This window comes from Centrocercus urophasianus, unplaced genomic scaffold (genome assembly GCF_019232065.1).
Source record: "Centrocercus urophasianus isolate 14NV4802_14NV808 unplaced genomic scaffold, USGS_Curo_1.0 seq_11, whole genome shotgun sequence".
Classification (NCBI taxonomy): domain Eukaryota; kingdom Metazoa; phylum Chordata; class Aves; order Galliformes; family Phasianidae; genus Centrocercus; species Centrocercus urophasianus.
The window spans coordinates 68,193,019-68,217,275 of record NW_024884253.1 but is presented as its reverse complement, the minus strand read 5'-3'; the positions used below and the strand labels follow the sequence as shown (position 1 = coordinate 68,217,275).

Here is a 24,257-nt window from a genome sequence, read left to right as displayed (position 1 = left end):
CACATTGGGAATCTTGTTGCTGTGCTCGTACTCTGATTTATAGTTCTCAGATAAATTGCGGATGAATCAGACGTATCAGGAAAATAATTTCTTGTGCTATTTCATTGAGAGCAGGAAGGAAAATGAATTACAGAAGTTTAACCTCTGCACAGAAGAGGTTTTCTTTGCTGACCTTGTCACTGTGAGGTTAACTTCAAACATAGAGCATCAGCATTTGTCTAACTTCTACATGTTTCTATCCTGATGTGAATGTGTTTAAGTCACAGAAATACCTAATTCTGATGTTGAATCTTCCTAAATTCTTGATCTTAACACTGCTTTGTTTTCAGGAGGTTCTGTCTTTCATTCTGTGATGTTTTAAAGGTGTCTACTGTTACAGGCTTTAAATGTAATCTATGTGTATTTTCTGTAGGCTGTAGGAGATTTTGCTATAATTCTAATGTCATTGTGTTTGTTTTTACAATATTTCTGTCAGACTTGGGCTTAGCCAATCCCTCTAAGGTGAAGACGTAAGATTCTAGTATTATTAATGCCTCATTTCATCTAGTCAACAATCTTTTCAGGTATTCCATCTTCTTTTTGTGATTTACTTGCAATGTCAAATAAAGGTCTTACTTAAGCTTAAAATGAAATAATAAAAATTTATTATTTGAACACAGTCAAGACAAATGACTCTAGTTGATATTCTGATGTTAAACAGGTACAGTTCTTAACAGCATCACATATAAAATCTGGATAAGTTCTTTGAACACTGAAATCTTGACAGATGTGTTCCTTTCCTCTCTGTGTTACAATAAAACAACTAAGTGTTGACTCTGAAAGTATTGACACGTAATAAGCTGTGTTGGCAAGTCTACTGTTGTATTCCTTGTCCAATATCAGCTGTGGCTATTATTAAACTGTAAATGAATGTGTGCGTTAAATGTGTTCAAAACCTATATGTTTATAAACAGACACGTTTTCTGTCCCAAAGTGATGTTTTCTTGCTTTCTTGTGTACTGATGCCTACATAGAGCATTCCTTTATCTTCAAAACAACATCTGTCAAACCGCTTTTCATCAGATTAAGCAGATCCTCAAAGCAACCACTGCAGCTTATGAAATAATAAAAATGTAGGTTGTGCTTTATTTATAACGCCAACAGAATTTGAAGTACTTAATAATATTTTACAAATGTGACAATAATAGCCTGTGCACATTCTCTATTTTCATATCTATTTTTGGTAGGCTGTTTGGAGTGATAGTGAGTGATGTTGAAATTCCACTAACTGCAATAGATGTCCTGGAGTGTGATTATGAAATTATGGTCCTGGCAGCTAATCTGTGTCTGACAAAGCCAATGATTTGAGACTCTGGCAGTAGAGATTGAATTTATTGCAAAGAAGTTCATCTGTAAAAAGATTTCCCTCATTAAAAATGAAATTGAAGCTCAAATCAGTGACTGATTATCCAGGCCGTTCTTTGATCAGTTGGATTCCTCATTAGTATAGATGTGTGATGAGATATGCTGTGGTCTGATTCTGGTTCTGTGAATCATCCAAGATAATCAATAAAATTAAAATTTTGAAGATTTTTCTGAGACACTGTAATCTAATTGAAATAAGAAAATGCCAGTGGCCTTAACGTAGAACATAAATAGAGATATGCTCAATCACTGATGTTTCTGGCCTGCCTGGTGTCTTTTTAGCTGCTAAGGGATAATTAACATATGAAAATGAATGTAATGGTCAGATGATGTTTATTCCAGAGGAGTGAAGTGTTCACCTGTTTGCCTTTGTGATCCTCTCAGAGAGGATGCCTCATTACAGTATTCATTGAGCATGGTTACTCGGGTCAACCAGAAAAGAAAAACAGAAATGCTTGAAGTGGAAGTCTAATGTTCTTCAGTCTGAAAGCTGCAGACCCAGCAAGAATCTGATCAGAAAGCCAAGAAGAGGACAAACAAGGGTGGAAATTGTAGAAAGGCTTGGGTTAAAAGGGACTTCAGGGATCATCAAATTTCACCCATCTTGCTACAGCCAGGGTTGCCAGCCACTAGGTCAAGTACTTGATCAGATTGTCCAGGGTCTCATCTAACCTACCCTTAAACACTTCCAGGGATGGGGCATCCACAGTCTCTCTAGCAACCTGTTCCAGCATTTCAGCACTCAGTAAAAAAAACTTCCCCAATATCTAATCTAATCTAGTTCTCCCTATCTTTAGTTTAAAATCATTCCCCATTGTCCTGTCACTATCTACCACGTCAAAAGCTGATTGCCTTCTGTTTATAAACTTCCTTTAAATATTTGGGGTGAGTCTCCCCTCAGCCCTCTCTTTTTCAGGCTGAACAACTCCAGTTCCTTCAGCCTGTCTTCACAGGGGAGGTGCTCCAGCCCTTGGATCATCTTCATGGCCCTCCTCAAGACCTTCTTCAACAACTCCACATCTTTCCTGTGTTGGAGACCCCAGAGCTGGGTATACTCCAGCTAGGACCTCATGAGGGCAGAGGAGAGGGGGATAAGCACTTCCCTGTCCCTGCTGACCACCCCTCTTCCGATGGAACTCAGGGCGCCACTGGCTATCCAAACTTGAAGAGCACACTGCTGGCTCATGTTAAGTTCTTCATCAACCAGAATCACCTAACTCCTTTTCAGGAGTTCTTCCCCCAGTTTGTATACATATCTGGGATTGCCTTGACCCAAGTGCAAAACCTTGCACTGTACTTTGTTGAACCTCATTAGGAAATGAAAGTCAAATTTGCTCCAGGCAAATCTGGATGTAGATACTCTGGTTTCCAAGAAGGTTGATTATACCCTTTTTGTCAGCATTTTGCCCTGTGCTGTCCTGAAACATTGTGTGTTAACAAGTTTAGTGTGAGGCATTTTGGTGGATCTGATTACTATCTTATAAGAGAATGCAATTAAAGACAGTCCTGGAATCAATTGTATACAAACAAGTTTAAATATGTTAGGGGTAAATATGATAGAGTTCTAGTTAAATTCTTCATCTCTGAGGAAAATAGTTTTTACCAGGAAAATGGCATTACTGATTTTTGTCGTCTTTATAGAGATATGCAAACTACATCTGCTGTAGTACCTGAAACACAGAACTCTGACAGGCTTTTATTTGTACTTACTATGAAAATGATCCCTACACGGCCTTCAGCCTTGTGCCTTAGACAAAAGAATATACAAGTAAGTGAAAAATATGTGCTGAAACACACCAGGTATTCTAACTGTATCGAACTTACTGCATACCCAGGGAACTTACCACTTGCAAGCTCAGGTCCTTTGATTAATAACAGCTTGGCATTTCTAAGTAGGAGACCAAAGTTCCTGAGAAGACTTAATATTTGCAGTGGGAAAAGTTCCTTGAAAAACCCATTTTGCTACAGCTGTTACACTTCTGGGTTTTATTTTTGGCCAAAAGCATGGAACATTTAATTTGTACGGAACTTAGAGCAGATAATACAGTGTGGTGGTAGACAGACAAGCCATAACACATTCAGCATACACAGGCTTCTTTTTTTTTTTAGGAAATGTTGATTTGAATTTCACGCAGCACACAGCCATAGTGAGCACTGCACTATTATTGTAAGAAGATAGGAAAAAATCCATCTGATTTGAATTTCTCACTATCCCATATTGTTAATAATGCGATGCCAAACTAATAACCATTCCTCTGAGTGTGATTAAAGCCAGATTCCACATGTAATTGAAGAACAACTTGCTACTTGTTTTTTCTCCATTTCTTGTTCATTTCCTATATAATATCATTGTGTTAGTTTATGAATGGAACCAGCAGCCACTGCAGTACATCTGTATTTTCTCAGAGTTGTTTCTTTCAGTTTATTACTTACTTTACATCCAGACTGTAATGTACTAATTGGCTCAGCAAAATCATGATAAAATGAAAGCATTTTGCTATTGATCTTTGCTGGTTATTAGTTTATACTGGCAGAAAATGAGATCAAACAAGTGCTAATACAGCTATCAAAATACTTTTTCTCATCACAGGAAATACTACTTAAATGGAAGTATTTTAAAGCAGAAATTCCTTCCTGTTTTCTCTCCTTCTAATCACGTCTTGCTAACTTTCTAAAAATTTGAAGAGGAGCAATGATTATTAAGTAACCAGGCTGTTCAGAAGCTCTGGCAGTGCCATGACTTAATCAGGAGACCTATAGGCCAGAGAATCTAATCCCATGCATTGCCCAAGCTTCAGAATCAAATTCTACTGTTGAATATGGTTCTGTTGATGCAAATGGAGGTCTGCAAATGAAAAAGTGGGGCAGACTTTTTTTTTTTTTTTTTCCACATTTGCTTTATTACATTGTTCTTCTTCTATGTAAGAGAGTAGATAAATATCTGCATGAAAGTCTGTGATTTAAAGTACTGGGTTTTGTTTTTTTATAAGACTTGGAGTCCTATTTCATTTTCCATGACAGCAGTAGGTTTACTCCAGCTACAGTTTTCATTGTTTCTTACAATACAGACATACTGAGTCTAAAGTATACTGCTGGCAGCCTATATATAGAATTTGAGGATTAATAGGCCAATGCAAACAAACCAAGACTCTTAAGATTAAGAAAGTAACACAGAGCATTTGGACTAGCCTTTTACTTCTGCCAATTAACACATAGTAATAGCAGCCCAAACGTGCAGGTCTGTATCACTGTTCTTGGCTGCAGAAAGCGGTAGTAAAACAAAAGTCATTTGAAAAGCACATTTATCTTTTTTTTTTTTTTTTTTTTTTAAACATTAATTCCAAGAATGCCTTTTACATATTTTTTTTTATTATACATGTGATGTGCTTCTCATTATTACCTTCTGAGAATTTTGTACAATTCATCCCTCTTATTTTTTTTCAGCCCACCTAAACCAACCGTGTTCATCTCTGGTGTCATAGCAAGGGTAAGATTACCATTAAATTTCTTTTAACCATAGAAATTTGATTGTTGGCTTTTCGGAATAATCACTGATCAGAGCAAAATTAATCTTTTTCCATTCCCCTCTCTCTTTTATGAGAAAAAGTCTTTATGTTTTGTGTGTTTGTTTATGTCCCTTTGAGCATTCTTTTCAGCTTTTTTGTGTGTATGAAATTGAAATTATTTATTGAAAAGGCTTCTGCCATTTTTCTTTGAATTTTAGCACTTAAAGCTTATTTGATCTTCTTTTCATATCTAAGCTAGATATTACAGCATTGATTTTTCTTTGAAAGCAGTTGCATTTAAATCTGCTCTATAGAGTGATCTGTAACAGCACTTCTGGCAGTGATGGGTACATAGAATTGCAACAACAAGCAAGACTTGGAAATCCGTAAGCTAAATCACTAATATTAACTGTTAATTTTCTGATCAGTAATTCCTTCCTTGTGCATCGTGTCGGGCCTTTAGTCATGATGGTTATCACTGGGGTGCATAATATGGTTCACCTGTCTACTCATAAGTTGTAGAAGGAGTTGTTTTTACATAATCTATCTGCAACAACAGGGTGCAAGGTGCCAGAGAAATATGTAAGAGACAAACATCAGCATCAAAGAGCAAGAAGGTAGAAAGTGTCAAGTCTGACAAGAAGAGATGTTTGAAAATTAGAAACAGCTTGAAGTAGTCTACAAACTGAAAAACGTGTTAAGTGCTAACCTGGTGATCAAGATTTAAAAAAAAAAAAAAAAAAAATGCTGTCAGAATGGAATGGAGGAAGTTGAAGTAGGTTGAGGTGGGATCAGGTGAGAAACAAGCCGTCTGAGGCATCTGCTTTGTACAAAATCTCTGTAACATTGCCACACTCTGAACAAGTAGAATACAGGCTGTTCTGCCTTGTGTCTGTCCCAACTTCTAAGTAGGGATGTTGTGGTGCTGTCATCAAGGACTGGTAGTAGTTGTTTCCCACTGCTACTTGAAAAAATCAAACAGTACTAACCCTAGAAAAGATTTTCTAAGTCAGTTATAGGTATTACATGTGAACTGATACTCTAGAACAGTATCAACAGATTAGCAGACCTTGTTACAAGAGGAAGTTAAAAGGTAGGCAGCTTGAAGATTTGAGTCAGAGTAGATAGTGCCTTTCTTCCTGCAGAACTAGTGTTATTGCAGTTGGTTTTTCTGTGCAGGTAGATTTTCAGGCTGCCTCAAATTATTTGTAAAATAGTTCCTTTGTTTTATGGCTTTGTGAAAACAAATAAATCAAGTAAATCTGACTATACAGAGCCATTGGCAGTGACTTGACACAAGGGGCTATTCAGTGCTGAAGATATAAAGTTCATTTTTTTTTTCCCCTTGAGTCACTCTAAGATACTGCATTCTTAGGTGCTGTGTGTAACTGGAAGAAGTTAGAATTGTGCAAATGAAGTACTGAAGTTGGCCGCAAGAAGGGCAAGATAATACACGTTTGGCAGGACTTCAGAGGAATATGCAGCACTGTTTTTTCATATTCTCTTCACACTTTAAAAAACCTTATATCCACTTGAACTAGAACGTACTTAATGCTTCTTAAACTTTTCCCAATGTGTTTTTCAAACAGGGCGATAAGGACTTCCCTCCAGCAGCTGCTCAGGTGGCTCATCAGAAACCACATCCTTCAGTGGAAAAGCTTCCTCACCCTCAACATGTCAAACAGCACATCCACCAACCTCGCAAGTGAGCTCACCTCAAAAATCTCAGCCACACTGCCATCAGTGAATATGTTTTTGAGAGAAGTTCTTGACCCTTCATGGTTCACACAATCAGATCAATAATGCTGACTTCTAAAATCTTACCCTGTTCTGTTTTTTTTTACTTTAATTCCCAAGGGTTAGAAAGAACAAAAACGTTACTGAGTTGATGCACCAAATGGAAAGTTTTCCCTTTTCTATTAAGTATTTGCTGATCAGGGGTGGTTTTTTGATAAGACAGTCTGGTTGACAAGATGAAAATTATGATTAGTGAGCTTAAAACTTGTGCTTTTAGTTGTGGCATTGCAATAGCCAATAGTTAATGTAGTTTTTATGCTAAACCAGTAGAGAACATCCCCTTTGTACTGGTACTTTTGTTATATGGGAGTTTGTTGTGTTGAGACAAATTAGTGATTGTCTTGAATACAGTCTTGCAGTCTTCAGTACCCTGAGATGTTAGATCACAAGTGGACAGAAATCCAGCTGAATCTTTTTTACACCCCTTTGCACTCCTAGTCTTGATGCAGTTCTTTTGTGCAAGCTCTGTGTGGGTGCAAAGAAGTAGTCAAGAGTTACAAGCATGCTGCTGCTGTGACCTCACAGGCCTGGGTTTTTTGTTTTTTTTTTTTGTTTCTGTTTTTGTTTTTGTTTTTGTTTTTCCTTGAGGTGATGATTTCTCAAATCCAGCAACAAATTGAAGGAATTCAGGACCTTCAAGAACTGAACTTAAACTGAAGGAAAATCTGTTTTCTTTTTTAAATTACACTATTACTGTGTTTAACTTCATGAGCTAAGCTCTGTTATGCATCTTTTTTAAAAATCATTATTAATGAAGGGAGTAAAAGTTACTTTTCAGACAGAGCAATCGGATTAGGTTAGGCCACATAGTTAAATATGTCAATTACACAGTTTGAAATTAAAAAAAAAAAAAGCACAAGCTCTAGCCAATTCCTTCTTCATCTCTATAAAACCCAGGAAAGTCATTTTTAAACATTCCACCTATATTTTAAAAATGTACTTCTGTTTTTAACTGACTAGTACAGGTTTTAATGCCCTGTTGAGTTTATAAGACTTCTAGCAGTCTCAAAAAAGTGAGTGCAGGAGCAAAACACTGAAAAAACAGCCCATGTCACAAGTGGAATAACTTGTGTCACGTGTGTGAAAGGGACCTGGTATGGCCATCTGTATTAGGCTTGAAATGCAAAGGGTGTATTACAAAAGACAGGCATGGATGTATTTATTGTGCACCAAGGAAGGGGACCTATGATTTGTGTATGAAGTCCTTATTTACAGTTTAATTAGATAACTGTACTTGCCTTAAGGAGCGAGTGTTGTTTATAAGAATTAGTCTGCATTAGAATATGCATTTTTTATGAAATACTCTTTTTTGTTCCTGATGTCGGTACTTCTGAGGCCTTGTTCTTAGCTGCTCATGAGTGTACACGTGATTCACGCATGAGTGATTTATCCTTGAAGGTAGAACTGTTGAACCTCATGGAACATATTTATGAGCTAAATCACCAGCAGATTCAGAACAGAGAGACTACAGTCTCATGGACAGTGCAGCCAGTAGTTGTCAGTGTGCTGCGTCAGCCCATCAGCTGGTGGTCATGGTCACTTGATGCTGGTAGCTGCTGGTTTAAGAATGGTGGCATGCAGCTCTCCTGTTTTTAGGTCTACATCTGAAGTAGCATGTAGACTAACTGTAGTCAAGACAACCTGAATTGCTCTTGACTCCATTCATTGACTGTAGAGGAAAACTAAAAATACTTCAGAATAGTTGCACACCATTTGGTGGGCTTGGACAGCTCTATTCTGTGTGTTTCTACCTTACGCAAGCAACACCACATTTCCAGCTTTTGAGTTAGAAAGAACTCTTGGCTGTTAATGCAATATATACAGCATTTATAGACAGTATCAGAAATTTGTCTTTGATTGCTTAGATGGGTATATAAGTTTGTACAATGAAATAAGATTCTCAAGATATCTTTAGTCACTTTTAGACTGCGGGATTCGCTATATGACTAGAAAATGTCTCTGTATGAAAGCATATTATGTATGGTTGGAAGATATCCATGTTCATGCATAGCTGTCCTTACCAATGCATTATCTTGCTGAAAATAAAGAATCATAATCAGTCATCTGGATTGTCTGATGATATTAATACTTTTAAGTATAATCACAGTCACATACAAGCACAGCCTATGTTCAGATGTTGCATGAAACAACTGCAAAAGAATTGTCCTGAGATTGTCAATGTGGCAGTAACACAGCAATAAAGCCTAAGATTGTATATTGGGTTAATTTTTCCTGTAAGTAGAAAACAAACCAGCAGGGGAGCTTCAGTGGGATTTTATTACAGAATGCCACACTTTATAGGTAGTGAAAATTATTAGGAAACTTTATGACATGGTGATAAAATTTTTGGGGTTCTGTCAGTTGGAAGGTGAGTTGCTATGAAGTCAGATAGCTCCACTAGGTCTAGGTGAAAATATAGAATCTAAATCAGTACAGTAAGGGAAATGAGATTTTTCACATTTACTGCTGGTTTTTGAGCTCTTGTCTTTCAGAAAAGAAAATTTTGTAACAGAATTGACAAGCACCTCATGGCACAACAGGTAGCACTGCGCAACGCAGGCGATTCACAGAAAACTTGAAATAAATGACCACAGGGCTTTGGGAAGCTCTCTCATACTTTTAGCATTCCATGTTCAGTGTATGTAATAAACATACATGATGCCTCAGTAAATACAACAGATTACTGCCCTACAAGTGTTGCTTTGTTTCATCCTTACCCTCAGCATCATGTGACAACGCACTACATTATTCAAAAACTGTTATCTTCCATCAAAACTTTGAGAAAATGCATGAATGCAATGCCTGGCATTGTCTGCCCATAGCTGTTTCAAGCCCTGTCTTCTGCAGTGTAATGCTCTAATGGTATAATGTGGTGAAAAGTACAGCAATAACAGCAGAGTGGCACAATCCTAGGCTACAGCAAACATGAACAAATCCAAACATACACAGAAACAAAAAAGAAAAACAGCTTACCTTTGGAAAGCCTCTGGTAAGCAGGGATCTCCGGTAAGAGACTTCTGCCTCAGCTGCCAATCCTTAAATGAGGTCTGGGGAGGGTTAGACCCTGGCTCCTCCCTTTCTGGTCATTAAGCACATTGCATGCAGCTGAGCTCCTCTGAGTTGGCCATGCCTTCCCACCAGGTGCTCAATCACTGGTTCAGGCTATGACTTAGCATTTCTGCTCCATGCAGTTATTACTAATTAGTTTATTTACTACTCCTTTCAATAGTATGATTTTTCTGTTTCTCACTGGATGGCCTGAAACAGAAGTCTTGTGCTTTTAGTTGTGGTACAATGATCACCACATGCTGCTGGCTTTTCAGTGAAAATATTCAGATCAGTCTGTTTCATACAAAGGTGAAGGGGGTGGTTTGGATGTAGTGTTAGAATAACACATTCACAATATTCACCATCTTCACAGAGGAGGAAGGTTATGGGTATTGTCAACAACTTCTAGTGTCCTCTTCAGATTTCAATATAGCAAATTTCAAATGAGATATAAGTCTAGGCCAATGCCCTTTAGGATTAGGATATATTCATTGCATTTGTGAAAATGAGGGGATGTCCATAATGGCACATAAATGATACAGCAGGAATAGATGCTCCAACTATGTAAAGAAGAGCATTTCAGTTTGAGTTAAAGTTCTGTGCACGCAAACCTCCTCCCTTACAAGAGAAAGACGCTGAAATGTGGTTTATGCACAAGGGGGTCACAGCCAACATTGTCTGTAAAAGAGGAATCCATGTTGCGTTGCCTGGAGGAGGCTAGAAGAAAAGAGAATGAATCAGGTCTACAGTAATAAACCATCATTAGACCTCCTCAACAGAAGGGGTAAAATAATACACATTGTCGCTACAGTCTTGGTAAGTGTGGGTGTGTTTGTATAACATGTAATTATTACCAGTGTTTAACTTGAAATCCTAATGATTTTTTTTTCTCTCTCGAAATTTCTTTGTCACACCTCTGGCACATGCAAGTTCTGCCTTAGGAAGATGGAAGTTTGTATTTTGTTTGTTACTGTGTTCTTGGGTCTCCTTCACGAACTTGTGTTTGTTGGTTTTCCTCATCCTGCGTCAGAAAAAACAGTATTCACAGAATGTCTCTTTCTTTGAGTCTTTTTCATAAAATCTTAGCACACGTTTTTACACAGGAAACCTCCAGGGAGAGATGGAACGCATTGTATTTTACAAAGCACTCCGTGAATGAAGACTGAGTTTTGTTACAAAGACTGTTCCCTTTTCTTTCAGGCTGCTGATCTCAGGTGCCAACAGGAATACCAATTTCTGAGAACATACTGCTTGGAGCTGGCAGGCATGCATGGATGCTGGCAATTCTTTTTGAAAATGTGCTCCCTACCCGGCCAGGTTGGGACAACTCTCAAACACAAACAGTAAGCCCGTTGCAAGCATAAATCTTGCAAGTGACCTTAAAAGGACTCTTGCAATGTAATCTCTGCTGCCCAGCTTGTGATGGAGATATTTTTAGAAAATTCTGGTGACCTGCATTCTATAGGTCATTCCTCAGCTTCAGGGAAGAAAAGCATTTGCAATCCACAGTGGTTTTAAGGATAGTAAAAATTGTTCAGCTGTTAATGAGCTGTGAGCTTTCTCCAGCCGGTAGTGAGGACAGGTGTATTACCTTGGTTACGTTCTCAGCTTGTGCCTAAAGCTAGTTCATTAAGGTGGATTTTTGTCCTCCAGTCTGTCTGTCACACAGCGTGTTGTGAAAGTGGGTAAAATAACATCGAGCCATTTTTCATACAGACTGTCTCAGTGTCAGCAAATGCCTGTTGCTGTGTTCAGAAGGACAGTGAGGTCACTTTCATACAAAGGAACAAATGCTTTGGAAAGCATAGCAGCTGACATGGCTTCAGGTCTAGCAGTGGATTTGGAGGCGTTCTATGAAACAGCCCTTAGAAGATCATTGGAGAAAAGAAACTGAGTATCACCTTTCAGAACCAGTACTGGTCATCATCTGTCAGAGCTCAGTGCACTCAGTTTGCACTGCTTTAATTTTAGAGGGCACAGTTCATTGATGTGTTAATCTACATGGCCTTGAATCTTTTTGCATGGGAGAACTTTGGATGAAGAAAATCTACGAATGCAAAACAAATAAATTCTCTCTGCTGCAAAAGCCAGCACTGGGTGCATTTGTATATTGGCTGTGGAATTGAGACTTACTTCAGTTGAAGGGAGATCTAGTTAATATTCTAGTATGTGTGTGTACCTACAATGAAAGACAGTAGTCAGTTTTAGAAACGAAGATCTCATGTTTTATTCATCCAAGGAGCATTAAGCAATGTGAGATCAGATTTCTTGGAACACATAGTTGGGATGAACACTTTTAACATCCTTTTTGCAGGTATCTTTTCACTGCTTTAAATGTGAATTGCTAATTAAAAAAAAAAAAAAAACGACATTGGAAGCTGATTCCTTACGTAATTCCTATTCTCTGCATAAAATCTAAGGAAGATCCAATGCAAGAATTCTTTTCCAGGACCTGATTTATCAACCAGAACAGAATAAACATCAGCCCACTTCTGATGTGACAGCTGTGACAGCTGGAGTTGCCGGGTACGGAAGGCTGAAACCTTAAACAAGCCTTTCAGTTCAGCTTATTATGAGGACATTTGTTAAGCACACAGCCTTGCTTTTCACTGTGCCAAATAGCTCCTAAAACGCACATGCTGGAAACTTAAGCTTTGTAGTACAAGCACTCTACTTCACATACTAATAGCTGATTCACCATTAGCCAATTGTTTCCAAGATAAATATTTATGGCAAGTTTAGAGCGTGATCTGACCGTTCATTGTGACTCGTAATATTCCTCTCTCCTGGATTTACACATTTAGTTGTTTGCGGAATGCAGCCCTTTCCCAGCTGCCATTCTGCACAGTATGTTTTGTTTTGTTTTGTTCTTTGGTGGTCAGCGCTTTCTGACAGGTGTGACTTTGTTCAAGGGGAGAGGAGTGAAAGGCACAATCCTCTGCCAGCCTCCGGAGCTGCAAACATAAGAACAGCATCTAAGCAGATCCTTCCTGAGAGACTGATTTCACTTCTGAGCCGAACCAATCCTGGGGGACGGGCAGGCTGCAGTGCGTGACACATGGGCCTGCCCCATCCATGGGCAGTTCTCAGGGCCAGGCCATCATTCTGGCATCTTGGGCGGGAGCCTCTGGCAAGGGCAGAAGTGGTGAAAAGGAGCCTTCAGGTGTGGGGTGTTGGTGATGGCCAGCGGCACCAGCCCTGAGCACAGAGGCTGTCCAGGCTTTGTGCGTGCAGCTGACAGGAGAGGAGGACACAAGTGCTTGGCTCCAGACCTCAGCCTGTGGGTTGCGCACCTCACAGAATCATAGAATTGCTCAGGTTGGAAAAGACCTTCAAGATCATCAAGTCCAACCGCAACCCAACCGTACCACCTTAACTCTAACAACCCTCTGCAAGTTCATGTCCCTGAGCACCACATCCAAATGGTGACTCTGTCTTCTGGTGATGTTTGTGAATGACCATAAGTAAAAGCACGTGTGTCCCTCAATAGGCAGCACTGGCAGCAGTGCTTAGGGCATGACATTGGGGTATGGAATGGGATTTTAAGGGACCTGAATTCCTAGCCCATTTCAGAGGAAGCTTTTGCTGTCTTTCGTGAAAGCTGATTGCTTACCAGTAAAATGCACACAGTTTTAAAAATTGAATGGAATTTGCCTGTGAAAACAGATGTGGAAATGCCTTTAAATAGCTCCTTGCCTTGACAGCATCCCAGCATTCACTGCCTAACTCAATAGGTGTTTTCTCAAGGGAAAAATGCCTGTATAATTAACGCTAGCAGAAACACTTTGCAAGTCATCCTAGGAAAGGTGTGAGCAGTGAGCATCCTAAGTGACTGTGCAAAGACCTTGCTCCAGAAGTGTAGGTGCAGCTCAGTGGGAAAGAAGTGCAGCTTCCCCTCCTTTCCAACATGGTGTGCTTCGTGATTTTGTCTTGCAATTGTGAGCAGTGCCACCAGCACCTTGAGAGAAGAGTTTTGTGGGCTGCCTGAAATACCATTTCTGAAAGAAAAGAGAGACTCTTCATGCATCCCAGAGGTGTTGACTCTGAAAGCCAAAGCATCGCTAAAATTGAAGCTGAAGGGAAAGGTAAGAAATAATCAAAATCTCCGGCTCCAATTCTAACTGCAACATTTATATTTTCATTTAATTAAATAAGTCCAAATAAACCCAATGAGAAGATGCTGTGTTTCCTCTGGCTTGTGACAGATGGCTGGCCTGTCCCCAGGGCCGAGCTCACTGCCTTCTTCCTCATCCTCATTAGTGACTATCCCACACTGCACAGGAAGTTTGCTCAGCCCCATGCAAGCACCGCCTGCCTCAGCTGTGCTTACAAAAAACCTCACAGGAGCTGAGGCAAGATGATGCTTGAATATTACATGGCTCCTACAAAGTGATTTTAACCAGACTAGGAGTGAAATATCAGCTCTTGTCCTAAAGCATGTATTGGTGAATGTTTACAGCACCTTGTACTTGTTTCACAAGCCTTATCACTGGATAGTTGGATTAGTTTTGATACCTGTGGCAAGGTAGACCTCTTGCTGCAGTGGAGGAGGGGCCTTCGGGCTGTGAGAGAAGGCAATGCTGCTTGTTTCTGCTCCGCCTTTGGCCTATAAATATGAAGGCTGTTGGGGTGAGTGCAAATCCACAATTGCACAAGAACAGTCAAAGTTCATGTCCATACACTAATAACTCTGGTGGGAAATAATCACTGTTAAATTAGGATTTGGCTTCATCTCACGTGCTGCTGCAGCTGGATTGCTGCCTCCATCTTTCCCCTCTTGTCTCCGTGCATTCTGTCATTCTTCCCCTGATTCACTTAAATCCCTTTTAAGTGTCATCTCTGATGTGTCTTCTTGGCTGGCATGCGGCTTTCAGCAGAGTCTAGCTAATGGGAAATGGCTGCACAGGGATTTAACGGCATTTGGACTGCGGTGACCTGCCTTTTGCTTCCATGACTTCATAAATCTGGTCAATGGCCCACTAGAATCCCCAGAAGCCAGAGCTATTCAGAATGGTAGGGTGCGATGGTGGCATATGAGGCAGAAGATTTTTAGCCTTGTGTTTCTGAGCAAAGTTTTCAGTGTCTCATTTATGAGGGAAAGAAAGTGGTGGGAAGAGCAGGACAAAGATCAATCAGCATACTGCAATTCTGAGGAAAGTACCCGTATTTTTTTTCTCATTAGTTTGAGAGGATGATAACTTCAATGTCTGTACACTGTTTATGCATTTCCACTCTTTTTTGGTTTTCAGTAGTTGTCCAGGCTTGGTCACCTCTCAGCCACAAGCAGCAGATGGTTGCCTTTCAGAATGTGTCAGGCCTCACCATCATTTGGCATCTGAGGAATACCAGTAGGATCGCCTCAGGCTCCACTGCTGCCTGAGCTTCCTCTACCATCTGCAGAACACTTTGCACGTTTTTCTGAAGCAAATAGATTTATGTGCTGTGATGGCTTGATTGACACAGTTTCCATTATATAGCGTAATTTCTATGGGTTTTCCTATCCATCTTTTTCCCTAATTACCTGGTAAACAGGAGCTGCCCCTATGAGATAACCAGGGATTTAGGAATACATTTCTATGTGATGAGGAAACTGAGGCACAGCTGATGGATGGCTCTGAGTAAGCTCCAAACTCAGTAGCTGAGGGTGGCTGCTTGTCTGTGGGACACATTTAAATCCCACAGCTGACTTCTCCACACACTGTTTTGTATGAGGAGGCCTTGGGAAGACCTGCAAACAGGGAATTACTATAATCTAGCTTGGATGTCACAAAAGCATAGATTAATATTTCATCATCTGCCTCCAACTGTTGTCAGGCTCACTTTGTTCCTGAGAATGGGTCTGTGATCCTCAAAAGACAGCCCTGAATTAAAGATGAAACCAGTGTCTGACTTGATGGAAAAAGAGGAACGTTTGGATACAGCTCTTTACCCAGCACTGCATGTGCTTAAAGTTATCCAAACCCAAACAGTCATGCAGTGCTGTAACATGGTGGCGGAGCCTGTGGAAGGGGCAACTGCAAGCCATGGCGATGAGGGCTGAGGACCTTGCGTACATTTAGACTTTGTGTTAAGGAACATGGTTTAGAGAGAACTGTTGGTGATAGGTGGGCAGTTGGACTGGATGACCTTGTAGGTCTTTTCCAACCTTGGTGATTCTGTGATTCTATGATTCGATGACCTCCCTCTCCTCCCAGAAAAATGGAAGCTGCAATGAAAACAGAATGGATCCAGCAGGGCTCAAGCGAGAGCCCCTGCAGGAAAGAAGGGATGGTCTGCTGTGCATGGATGGGCAGCACTCCCCACTAAAAAAGTCAGCAGTTCAGTTAAATGGTTAAAGTAGTTAATGCGGCCAGAAACTCCAAATTCAAAATGAATAACTTCTACCACTTTAATCTCAAAAGGATTCTGATTAAACCAAGTGAATATTAGCCAAAACTAGTCTGTATTGCTTGTTGTACTTCTTTGCTCAGCTTAGCTCTTTACTTTAAGCGGTTCAACTGCTTTTTTATTTATTAGTAAATTTGTTTGCTTATATAAATTCAGACCAGACCTAACCAAGAGACCTGGCTGTGCAGACAGCCAATGTGCAGTGTAACTCCAGCACGTTGCTCTTGGCTTTTTCAGAGCACAGTAGATAGGTCAGTCACAGAAGCCTTAAGACAGCTCAACTGAAGGCATAAATGGATGGGTGGCTGGGGACATGGTTACTAAAGACTGTGAAGAGCTCAATGTGAGCTCATAAACACAAGCAGTGCCTACAGGTGGGATGGCTGCTGGCACCCTGTAGGGCTGCTGCTGCCACTGACACTGAAGGGACGCTCCCCCTGTGGCATAGAAAGCCTCACATAGGCCCAAGAAGGCTCTTGCAGAGAGTTGCTTCATGGTGGCTGGAAAACCACAGGCAAATGCTGCTCACTGTGCCCATGGACTTGAGAATAGAAGCTAATGCAACCCATCATATGAAGAATAAAACCCCATAGTTTTTACAAACCACAAGTGAAAAAATGACACGTGTCAAACACTTCTACAAAGTACTTTCTAAAATGAACATGCTGGTAGAACTTGAGTTTTCAAAACAGATTTTCAAGAGAAAACAAAGTACCCTTAATCTGGCACAATCAGTCTGTTCAGTTCTGTTGCTCAGCAAAAGTGAGTTGTTTTATTTTGCTTATAATGATACGTTTGGGGAAGCAGAGATTATATCTTATCTTTCCACATAAGACCATGGAAACTGGGCAAATCCTGAGTGACAACTATTTCACTGCCCTTTCCTGGGAAAGCAGCCAAGCTGGCAATGCAGCAAGTCTATTTTCAATACAACTGCATTTGTATATGCTTTTGAAATGCTGGAACAGGGCTTTTAATGGGGCTATTACTTAACTGAATCATATATTGATTTGTGTCACATTAACATTGCCACACGATGATGCAGAACATCCCAATGCCACCAGCTCCTGCGAGTTGTCTGCAACACAATGGCAACAAGCACTAGGAAACCTTAGCTCCTTCTGCCAGATGCAGTTGGAATGTAAATATTTTATCACCTTGAATACAGATACTCAGAAAACACCTTTGATGGCTAACATTGCCCTCAGCGGATTTTAGTTACTGTGGCACTGACTGTAAAAATGCCAGATGCATGCTCACGTGTGCCCGCTAGACTTCCCGCTAGAGAAGCTGGTGGCAGTTCCTGTGCCCATCTCTCGCTCTGCATTTACAAGCACTCCTAGCTGGATTGGAGCCTTGTGAGATACTGGTATACTGGTTATTGGTGAGGCACTAGCACAGGCTGCCCTAGGAATTGGTAGAGTCACTAACATCCCTAGAGGTGCTCAAGAAATGCGTGGAGGTGGGCTTCAGGGATGTGATTAGTGGGCACGGTGGGAACGGGCCAATGGTCTTCTCCAACACTAATGATTCTATGATTCCATGATCCTATGAGATAAGTGCACTCAGGGTGGAGCCTCCTAGCATGGGTTTTGCTCATCTGCCTCTTAATGGTTTTGTTGGTTGGTTTGGGAAGAACGGTTTTGTAAAGCAACAAATGCCATTTGTGCTGAAGCTACTGCAATGGGGAAAGGAACCACCCAAATTCATTTCTCCAGCCTCTTCTGCTTCCTCAGAGTGGACTAAAACAGAAGCATTTGGCCTGTTCAATAGTCATGGCTCTGCAGCCATGGAAGAATGGTGAGAGCATTGTGAATTGAAATGTGCAGAGAGAATGCCAGGTTTAAACCTGACTAGGCAAAATTAATATGCACAGTAACTTTAATTACCCGATGAAGTACAATTTTTCACAGAACACCCTGCCATTTTCCATGCAAGAGCTCTGTGGTGGTGTTCAGTGAGAAGGCAGCTGGTCTGGTTTCTCTTTGTAGCCTGTTTTATGGCCTGAATGACAGGCTATTAGAGAACAATTACTTACTGCTGGCTTTCATACAGCAGTCATCGTTAGCATATCTGAGTACTCTACATCATCACTGGGAGGTGAGAGGCCTTTCATATGTGTATATTTTATAGATGTGTAAATGCATATGAGTATATAAGTGCTAAATAATCTGCTACTATATATGTTAATGATGTATGGCTGTGTTTCCTATAGTTAGTTTTATGGGTTATTATAATACCATGCATAATTAATATCATTACACAGGCAGGGAATTAAGTTGTTCACTGATTTGGGGCATTCAGTTTGCCATGCTCAGGATGTCCTTATTCAGAACATGGAGCATTATAAAGCATGGCTTCATCTAAATATTGATTTAATGATCAATTAAAATGAACCTTTATCTTTTTTTCTTCCCCAAATCAAGTCTTCTTCAATTCTTTGTCCAAAGCCACCGATGAATAAAAAGCCTCAAAAGAGCCTCTGGGATTACTGCAGCAATGGATTTGTCCATTCAGTAAATCCTTTTCTTCGTGCTACTTGCAATCTATTTATTTTCTTATCCGCACATGGTGCTACGCAGGACATACACTGCTGTTGCATCACATCAGAGCCTCTGATAACAGCAAAGAGAGGCACTGAGGTCTCGGTCATTTTGTGGGTAAAACACCAAGTTTTACCCCCTAATGACTGTGATATTTCACAGTAAAACATTCTAGTATCTATACCAACACCTCTAAGAAAGTAAGTAGATATGTTTGTGTGTGACGTACAGACTAATTACCTGGTGCTCAGAAAAGTGCTGAAAACAGTGACTGAATGACCAGGAAAGCCACTTCTGAGAAACTGAGAAGGCCCTGAAGAGGCTCACACCAAATCAATTTCTTTTTAACTAATATACTCCTTGGCGGACCAGAGAAAGCCTTTGTGGCTGCTTCTAAGTCTTATCTACACAAGTCAGAAGTTGGGTCAAAAGCCAATCTTGTTTTACATCAGAGTCACAATGTGAACATCAACATGTTTTCTTCCCCCCATTGCCTCCGTTAGCCCAATTCACATTTCTCACTGCTCAGAGACGATCTCCGCTCATCATTATCTCTAATAACATCAGCTTAGCACATTTCATTAGTGGCTGGGAATTCAGAGGTTTAATTGAATGATTTACTGTACTGAGAGGCAGTGCAGAACTGTCAATCCAGTCCTGCTTGACTCAAGAAGACCGCTGGCTGCTCATCAGCCATATCTCTGCTGAATATGCTCTCTCGGTGAGCAATTAATTAAGTAATGAAGAACCTCTTTAAATGACCCAAACGGCTGCGTTGGTTTGAAATTATGCAAGTGATGATTTTAAAGGAAGAAAAATGTAAGGGTAATCCCCATTTCTCACAAATCAGTTTGCCCTGCTGGCCTTCCCTAGCAGTTCTGCAGCTGCTGGCGCTTGTTGGGCCCACAACAGCGATCTGGGACACGGACTGGGGAGATGGGCCTTGAACCCTCACCATCCAACAGACGGCCCACGCTTCTCTCTGTGGGCTCTGAAGGGACACAGACACCTGTCAGATGGCATCACCTCTGGGTTTCACCCAGCAGAACACCACCTGGAGCTGCCTAGCCTGTGCCAGGGCCTCCTCCTCTTCCACCACCTGGCAGCAGAGCTCCTTCCCCTCCCTGCTCCCCTTCACTGTGAAGCGCAGCACCCCAAGTTCTATCTGAGGAATAAAGTCACCAATAAGTTCCTGAGCTTGCGCTTCTTTTAACGGAAACATCACACACATCTGTACAATGAAGTACAAAGGGTTAGAAAGGGCTTCAGCCCCTGTCGCTAACACAATGCACCTTCATCCCTGAGAGCACCTGGCAGCTGTGTGCCTCCTGCAAGTGCTACTGAGTGCACTTTCACCTGCAGCACAGGTTGCTTTTCCATGCTCAATCCAAATGCTAAATCTCCAGTACACTCGGCTGGCAGTAAGCAGAATTAACAGTAAAGCCATTCAATATAGTGATAGAGAAATATCCAAATCTATCCTGCCATTTTCGTCACAGATGACTAAAAGGGGGTTTTCCCACTCTCTGGAGAAACAAGATCAGCCTTACATTCTGGTCACGGCAAACCCGTTAAAAAAGCAGTGCCTATGAATTGCACAGGACAAATGCATTGTGCAGACCAAAACCATCTTTACATTCATAGGGGTGGGGAGGTTTATCAGCAGGGTGCTTATTGCATCACGTCAGTACAAGGCAGATAATCTGACATTGCAATCCAGCCAGCACAGCTCTTCCAGCAAGACGTACAAACACTGGGCTCTGCCTAACATCCTTGTTGCACCAGTCAGCTGCAACTTGTGGAGACCTGACCCCAAACCTACTGACTAACAGTACCGACCTGAACACGAGTTTATAGCCAACTGAATTTACTTTTTCCATGATGTGTACAGTTTCATTACAAATTCAGTGAGTTTCTGGTCAGCCTCTGAGATGTTTTGGCTTCCACTCTCTGAACGTGCTCCTTTTTTTAGCAAGCAGCAAGAACAGAGCCCTTCCTTATCAGAACTCTCCAGGGTCTGGCATCATTCAGACTGCTGGTAAAAGTACATACAGCCTTAATCAGGACCATGAAAATCAGCACCAACCTATGGAAAAAAGCACTTACAGAAGCACTCATGTGTACCAAAGGATGGGGCATTTCTGTAAGCACAATGTGTTTCTCTGGCCAACAAAACAATTTAGATCTAATTTTGGGATAGAAGAATGGCTCTGAAAGTCTTCCTATAGTGAGGATAGTATGGTCCCCATATATCCAGGGGTTTTAGGCTCAGAGATTGGACATCTGATGTTTCAGTCTTCAACTGTGGGACAGCATGGCTCATCCCTGCTTTAACTTCAGTACTAAGGAATGTTTTCTTCTGCTTTTGAGACGGAGTGAAGCCCTATACTCTTCAGGTACCCAGAAGCATGATATCAAACCTCACAACGAATCCAACCACAGTTTCCAAGCATCAGTGGCTGATACTGCATCTCCAACCAGATTTTCATAGTTTGTGGCTGGATTTGACACCTGGGAAAATTGCTTCTGTTTCTGTAATGTGCATGTACAATTAACAAATGTGCAGACAGAAGAGTGGCATGGTTAGGATTGTATTTTACAGGTTTATAGTTAGAAAGAATATCATGGTGACAAACAAAAATGAAATGCTCACCTGTATCCTAAGCAAAACTCTAAAAGGAGACATCTACAGAAAGAGATCCTTCCTCAGTGGCAGCCAGCCCTTAAATGGTGTCTAGGAGAGATGCAGCCAGGCTCCACGCCTTCCAGTCAAACAGCTGAATTGCCTTCACCTGTGCTCCCATGGCTGGCTCAGTCCTTGCCTCAGGTGATCAATCAGTGATTCAACAATTCCCATACAGTGCATAATTAATGTATCTTGGTGATAACCTGGAAAAGTTGTGGAGCAGACACTGATAATAAACTGGTGGTTATTTATTTATTTATTAGCAGGAATTTAAATATCAAGGGAAAAAGACAAATCTAAACCCACCTGAGATTCACCATCTCCATTATTTCACAGTTAAATTCCAAGACAAAAAAAATCCCTGAGACTAAAGAGGAGACAACAGATAGAGAATACAGGGAAACATAATGGGGGAGGCAAATGTTAGAGGTGACTGTGTCATACAAAAATTAGTTCAACTTCTCTGTTGCTCTAAAGAAACCAGTCATTATCCCTGATTTATATCTGTAGATGATGTGAGTACCTCAGCTACAGAAATATTTCATATGCAGCCCTCTTTATATTCAACACAGAACAAAAACATTAAGGAATGTATCCACACAGACCATATAGAGCTGTACAGTTCAATATCTACCTTGCACTAATCTTTGATTATTAGAATTAATACGCCATAAAGTGCTTCATACATTAAAAAAAAAAAAAGAGTAGACTTAGATTTTCACTGCCCATTGAGGCTGTGATGTATTTTACACTTTTCATTATTTCTATAAAACCTTGTACTATGCCTACCTACGCAAGAAGAGGAAATAATATCTAGTGTCAAAAATACAACTCCTTAATCGTGCCCATTACAAAATGAACAAACGCAAAATATGATCCTTTCACACACATTGTTTTTCAAGGAGTTGTGCAGTCATTCACCTGGAACTGGAAATAAGAAAAAAAACAACACTTGAACTTCGTATCAACGGCATACAGGTAAACTTTTTTTTTATCTTCCACCCAAAAATAACTTCACCTTCCATAATCAGACACACTGTGCTATAGCCCTTGCCATGTTTCTGCACCACAAAGGCTGCTGTACAGTATTCCAGCTCCATCAACAGCAGGCATGCATGACAGCACGCAGTCTGTTATCTTGCTCAGATAACAAGACTAATGGCTCTAAAACCTTCCAAGTAACTGCCAGTAAGTCAGGTTCTGCTTCTGGCAGGAGACACCTGCCTCTGTCTTTGAGCCTCTGCTGCTCTTTTCTTCTCCTGTTCCTCTGCCTTCTTCCGCTCCTCTTTTAACTCCTTGTATCTCCACTTCGGAATCTGCAAGTAGGGGTCATCTTTAGCGCTGCTCCTCCTCCTTGCCTTTTCCGGTTGAAAGGTGGGAGGAGGAGCTTTGCTGACACGGACTTTGGGGATGACAAATCCTGGCCTCACGCTGCTTCTTCTGAGCAGGTGGAGTGGCAAGAGGCTTGTTTTCCTGGTGGCTATGGTGCTCACTTGAGACACTGCAAGGCTGACGGGCTGCAGACTTGCTCGACGGTCCTTCTTTTTGGGGATTACTGTGACTTTGGAGTTCTGAAATAATTTCTCATAGCTGCTAACGTGGTCTTTGTCCTGAGATCGGATCTCCTCGGCTCTCTGCTTCCTAAGGATTTCTTGCACAGCCAGTCTGCGTTTTCCCACAGAAGGTGGGCTTCCTGGACACACAGTCCTACATGATAGAGCAATGAAAGGACTGCCTAAGCTTGTTGTCACCTTCACCATGTGATCAAGGACCCCATCCTCTTCTGGGCCATGGAAAGCCCGGAACGAGACAACTGACCTCACACACTCAGAAATCCTCTGCAAACAGGTTTTTGGTTCTGCAGCCTTGGCAAGGAGTTCCTTCATCTTTGGCCATTCTGGTTTATATTGATCACAAAACTGTTCAGGGCATGGTTTATCCATCAGCCTTTGCATGATGAAAGCAGATTCTGACCTTCCTGTATAACAAGCCCATTCCCATGAAGTCAGTCCACGGCTTGGGTCTGTTGTGTGAACATTTGCCCCTTAAAGAAAAGAAAAACAGTGTTAGTGAAACTGTAACTGTCCACATTTCTGAGCACTTTAATATTCACTTTTGATGCACATGTATCACTGCTCCTGTAGATAATTTCTTAGCTCCTTGAAAAAGTTTTAAGCTGAAATGTGAACAGGCTACAACTTCTGATTTCTTGACGAGCTTCTCTATCAGATAAAGTTCCACTTTCAAACAGCCAACACATTACCGACCTACAGATATCTTGTCAAAAAAGAAAAGGCGTTCTGTCACACTGCTTTGGAAGATGAACATGCACAGAGACTGAGACCTGGGGAAAAGGCCAGAGAAGAATCACGATTAATTATTTTTTCCCAGTTGGATTTATCTCAGTGACAGCATTTCAAACCAGTGAGAGAGGAACTAGATATCAGGAAAGGCAACCAGAAACTGGTTTCTAATGGCTCCAGATTAATCTTCCACTCAATGGGGTGTTCAACTGTTACAGAAAACAGGAAAAGAGAGCACAGGGAAAGTGATTGGAAGTTCAGTTTTTAACCCTACTAAGTATCATTTGACTCCAAATTCCCTGAGAAAACCTCTAAGACAAAGTTGGAGACAGAGAAAAAACAGTGAATGTGAATGGAAGGAGAAAACCAAAGCAAAGAAGTTGATCTCAATTTAAGAGGAGTTTAAGTGAAGTTTGCAGAATCATCCAGAGAGAAAGCACAGAAACGCTTGAAAGAGTGAAGCATGGAGCCCAAACGTGGAGGAAGCAAAGAAGAGGAAGATTTGATCAAAACAAAGAGTTCATTAGATGTCGGCTGAAGAAAGGCTCGTGAGAGCTCAAAGGCAAAGAGTTTGAAGCTGTTC

At 40.9% G+C, this 24,257-nt stretch overlaps 2 protein-coding genes across 3 annotated transcripts in view; one reads left to right on the top strand and one right to left on the bottom strand.

Moving 5' to 3' along the window:
* Positions 1-8,770, top strand: part of LOC122154991 (death associated protein) — a 39,782-nt gene extending 31,012 nt beyond the window's left edge. For both annotated transcript variants that reach the window (XM_042808647.1, XM_042808646.1), the window contains 2 exons: positions 4,849-4,891; positions 6,500-8,770. In XM_042808647.1, coding sequence (XP_042664581.1) covers positions 4,849-4,891; positions 6,500-6,619 — 163 coding nt within the window. In that variant the 3' untranslated portion in view covers positions 6,620-8,770. The remainder of the gene's footprint in view (positions 1-4,848; positions 4,892-6,499) is intronic.
* Positions 8,771-21,569: 12,799 nt separating this feature from the next.
* Positions 21,570-24,257, bottom strand: part of ANKRD33B (ankyrin repeat domain 33B) — a 38,048-nt gene continuing 35,360 nt past the window's right edge. The window contains exon 4 of the mRNA XM_042839807.1: positions 21,570-23,415. Coding sequence (XP_042695741.1) covers positions 22,565-23,415 — 851 coding nt within the window. The 3' untranslated portion in view covers positions 21,570-22,564. The remainder of the gene's footprint in view (positions 23,416-24,257) is intronic.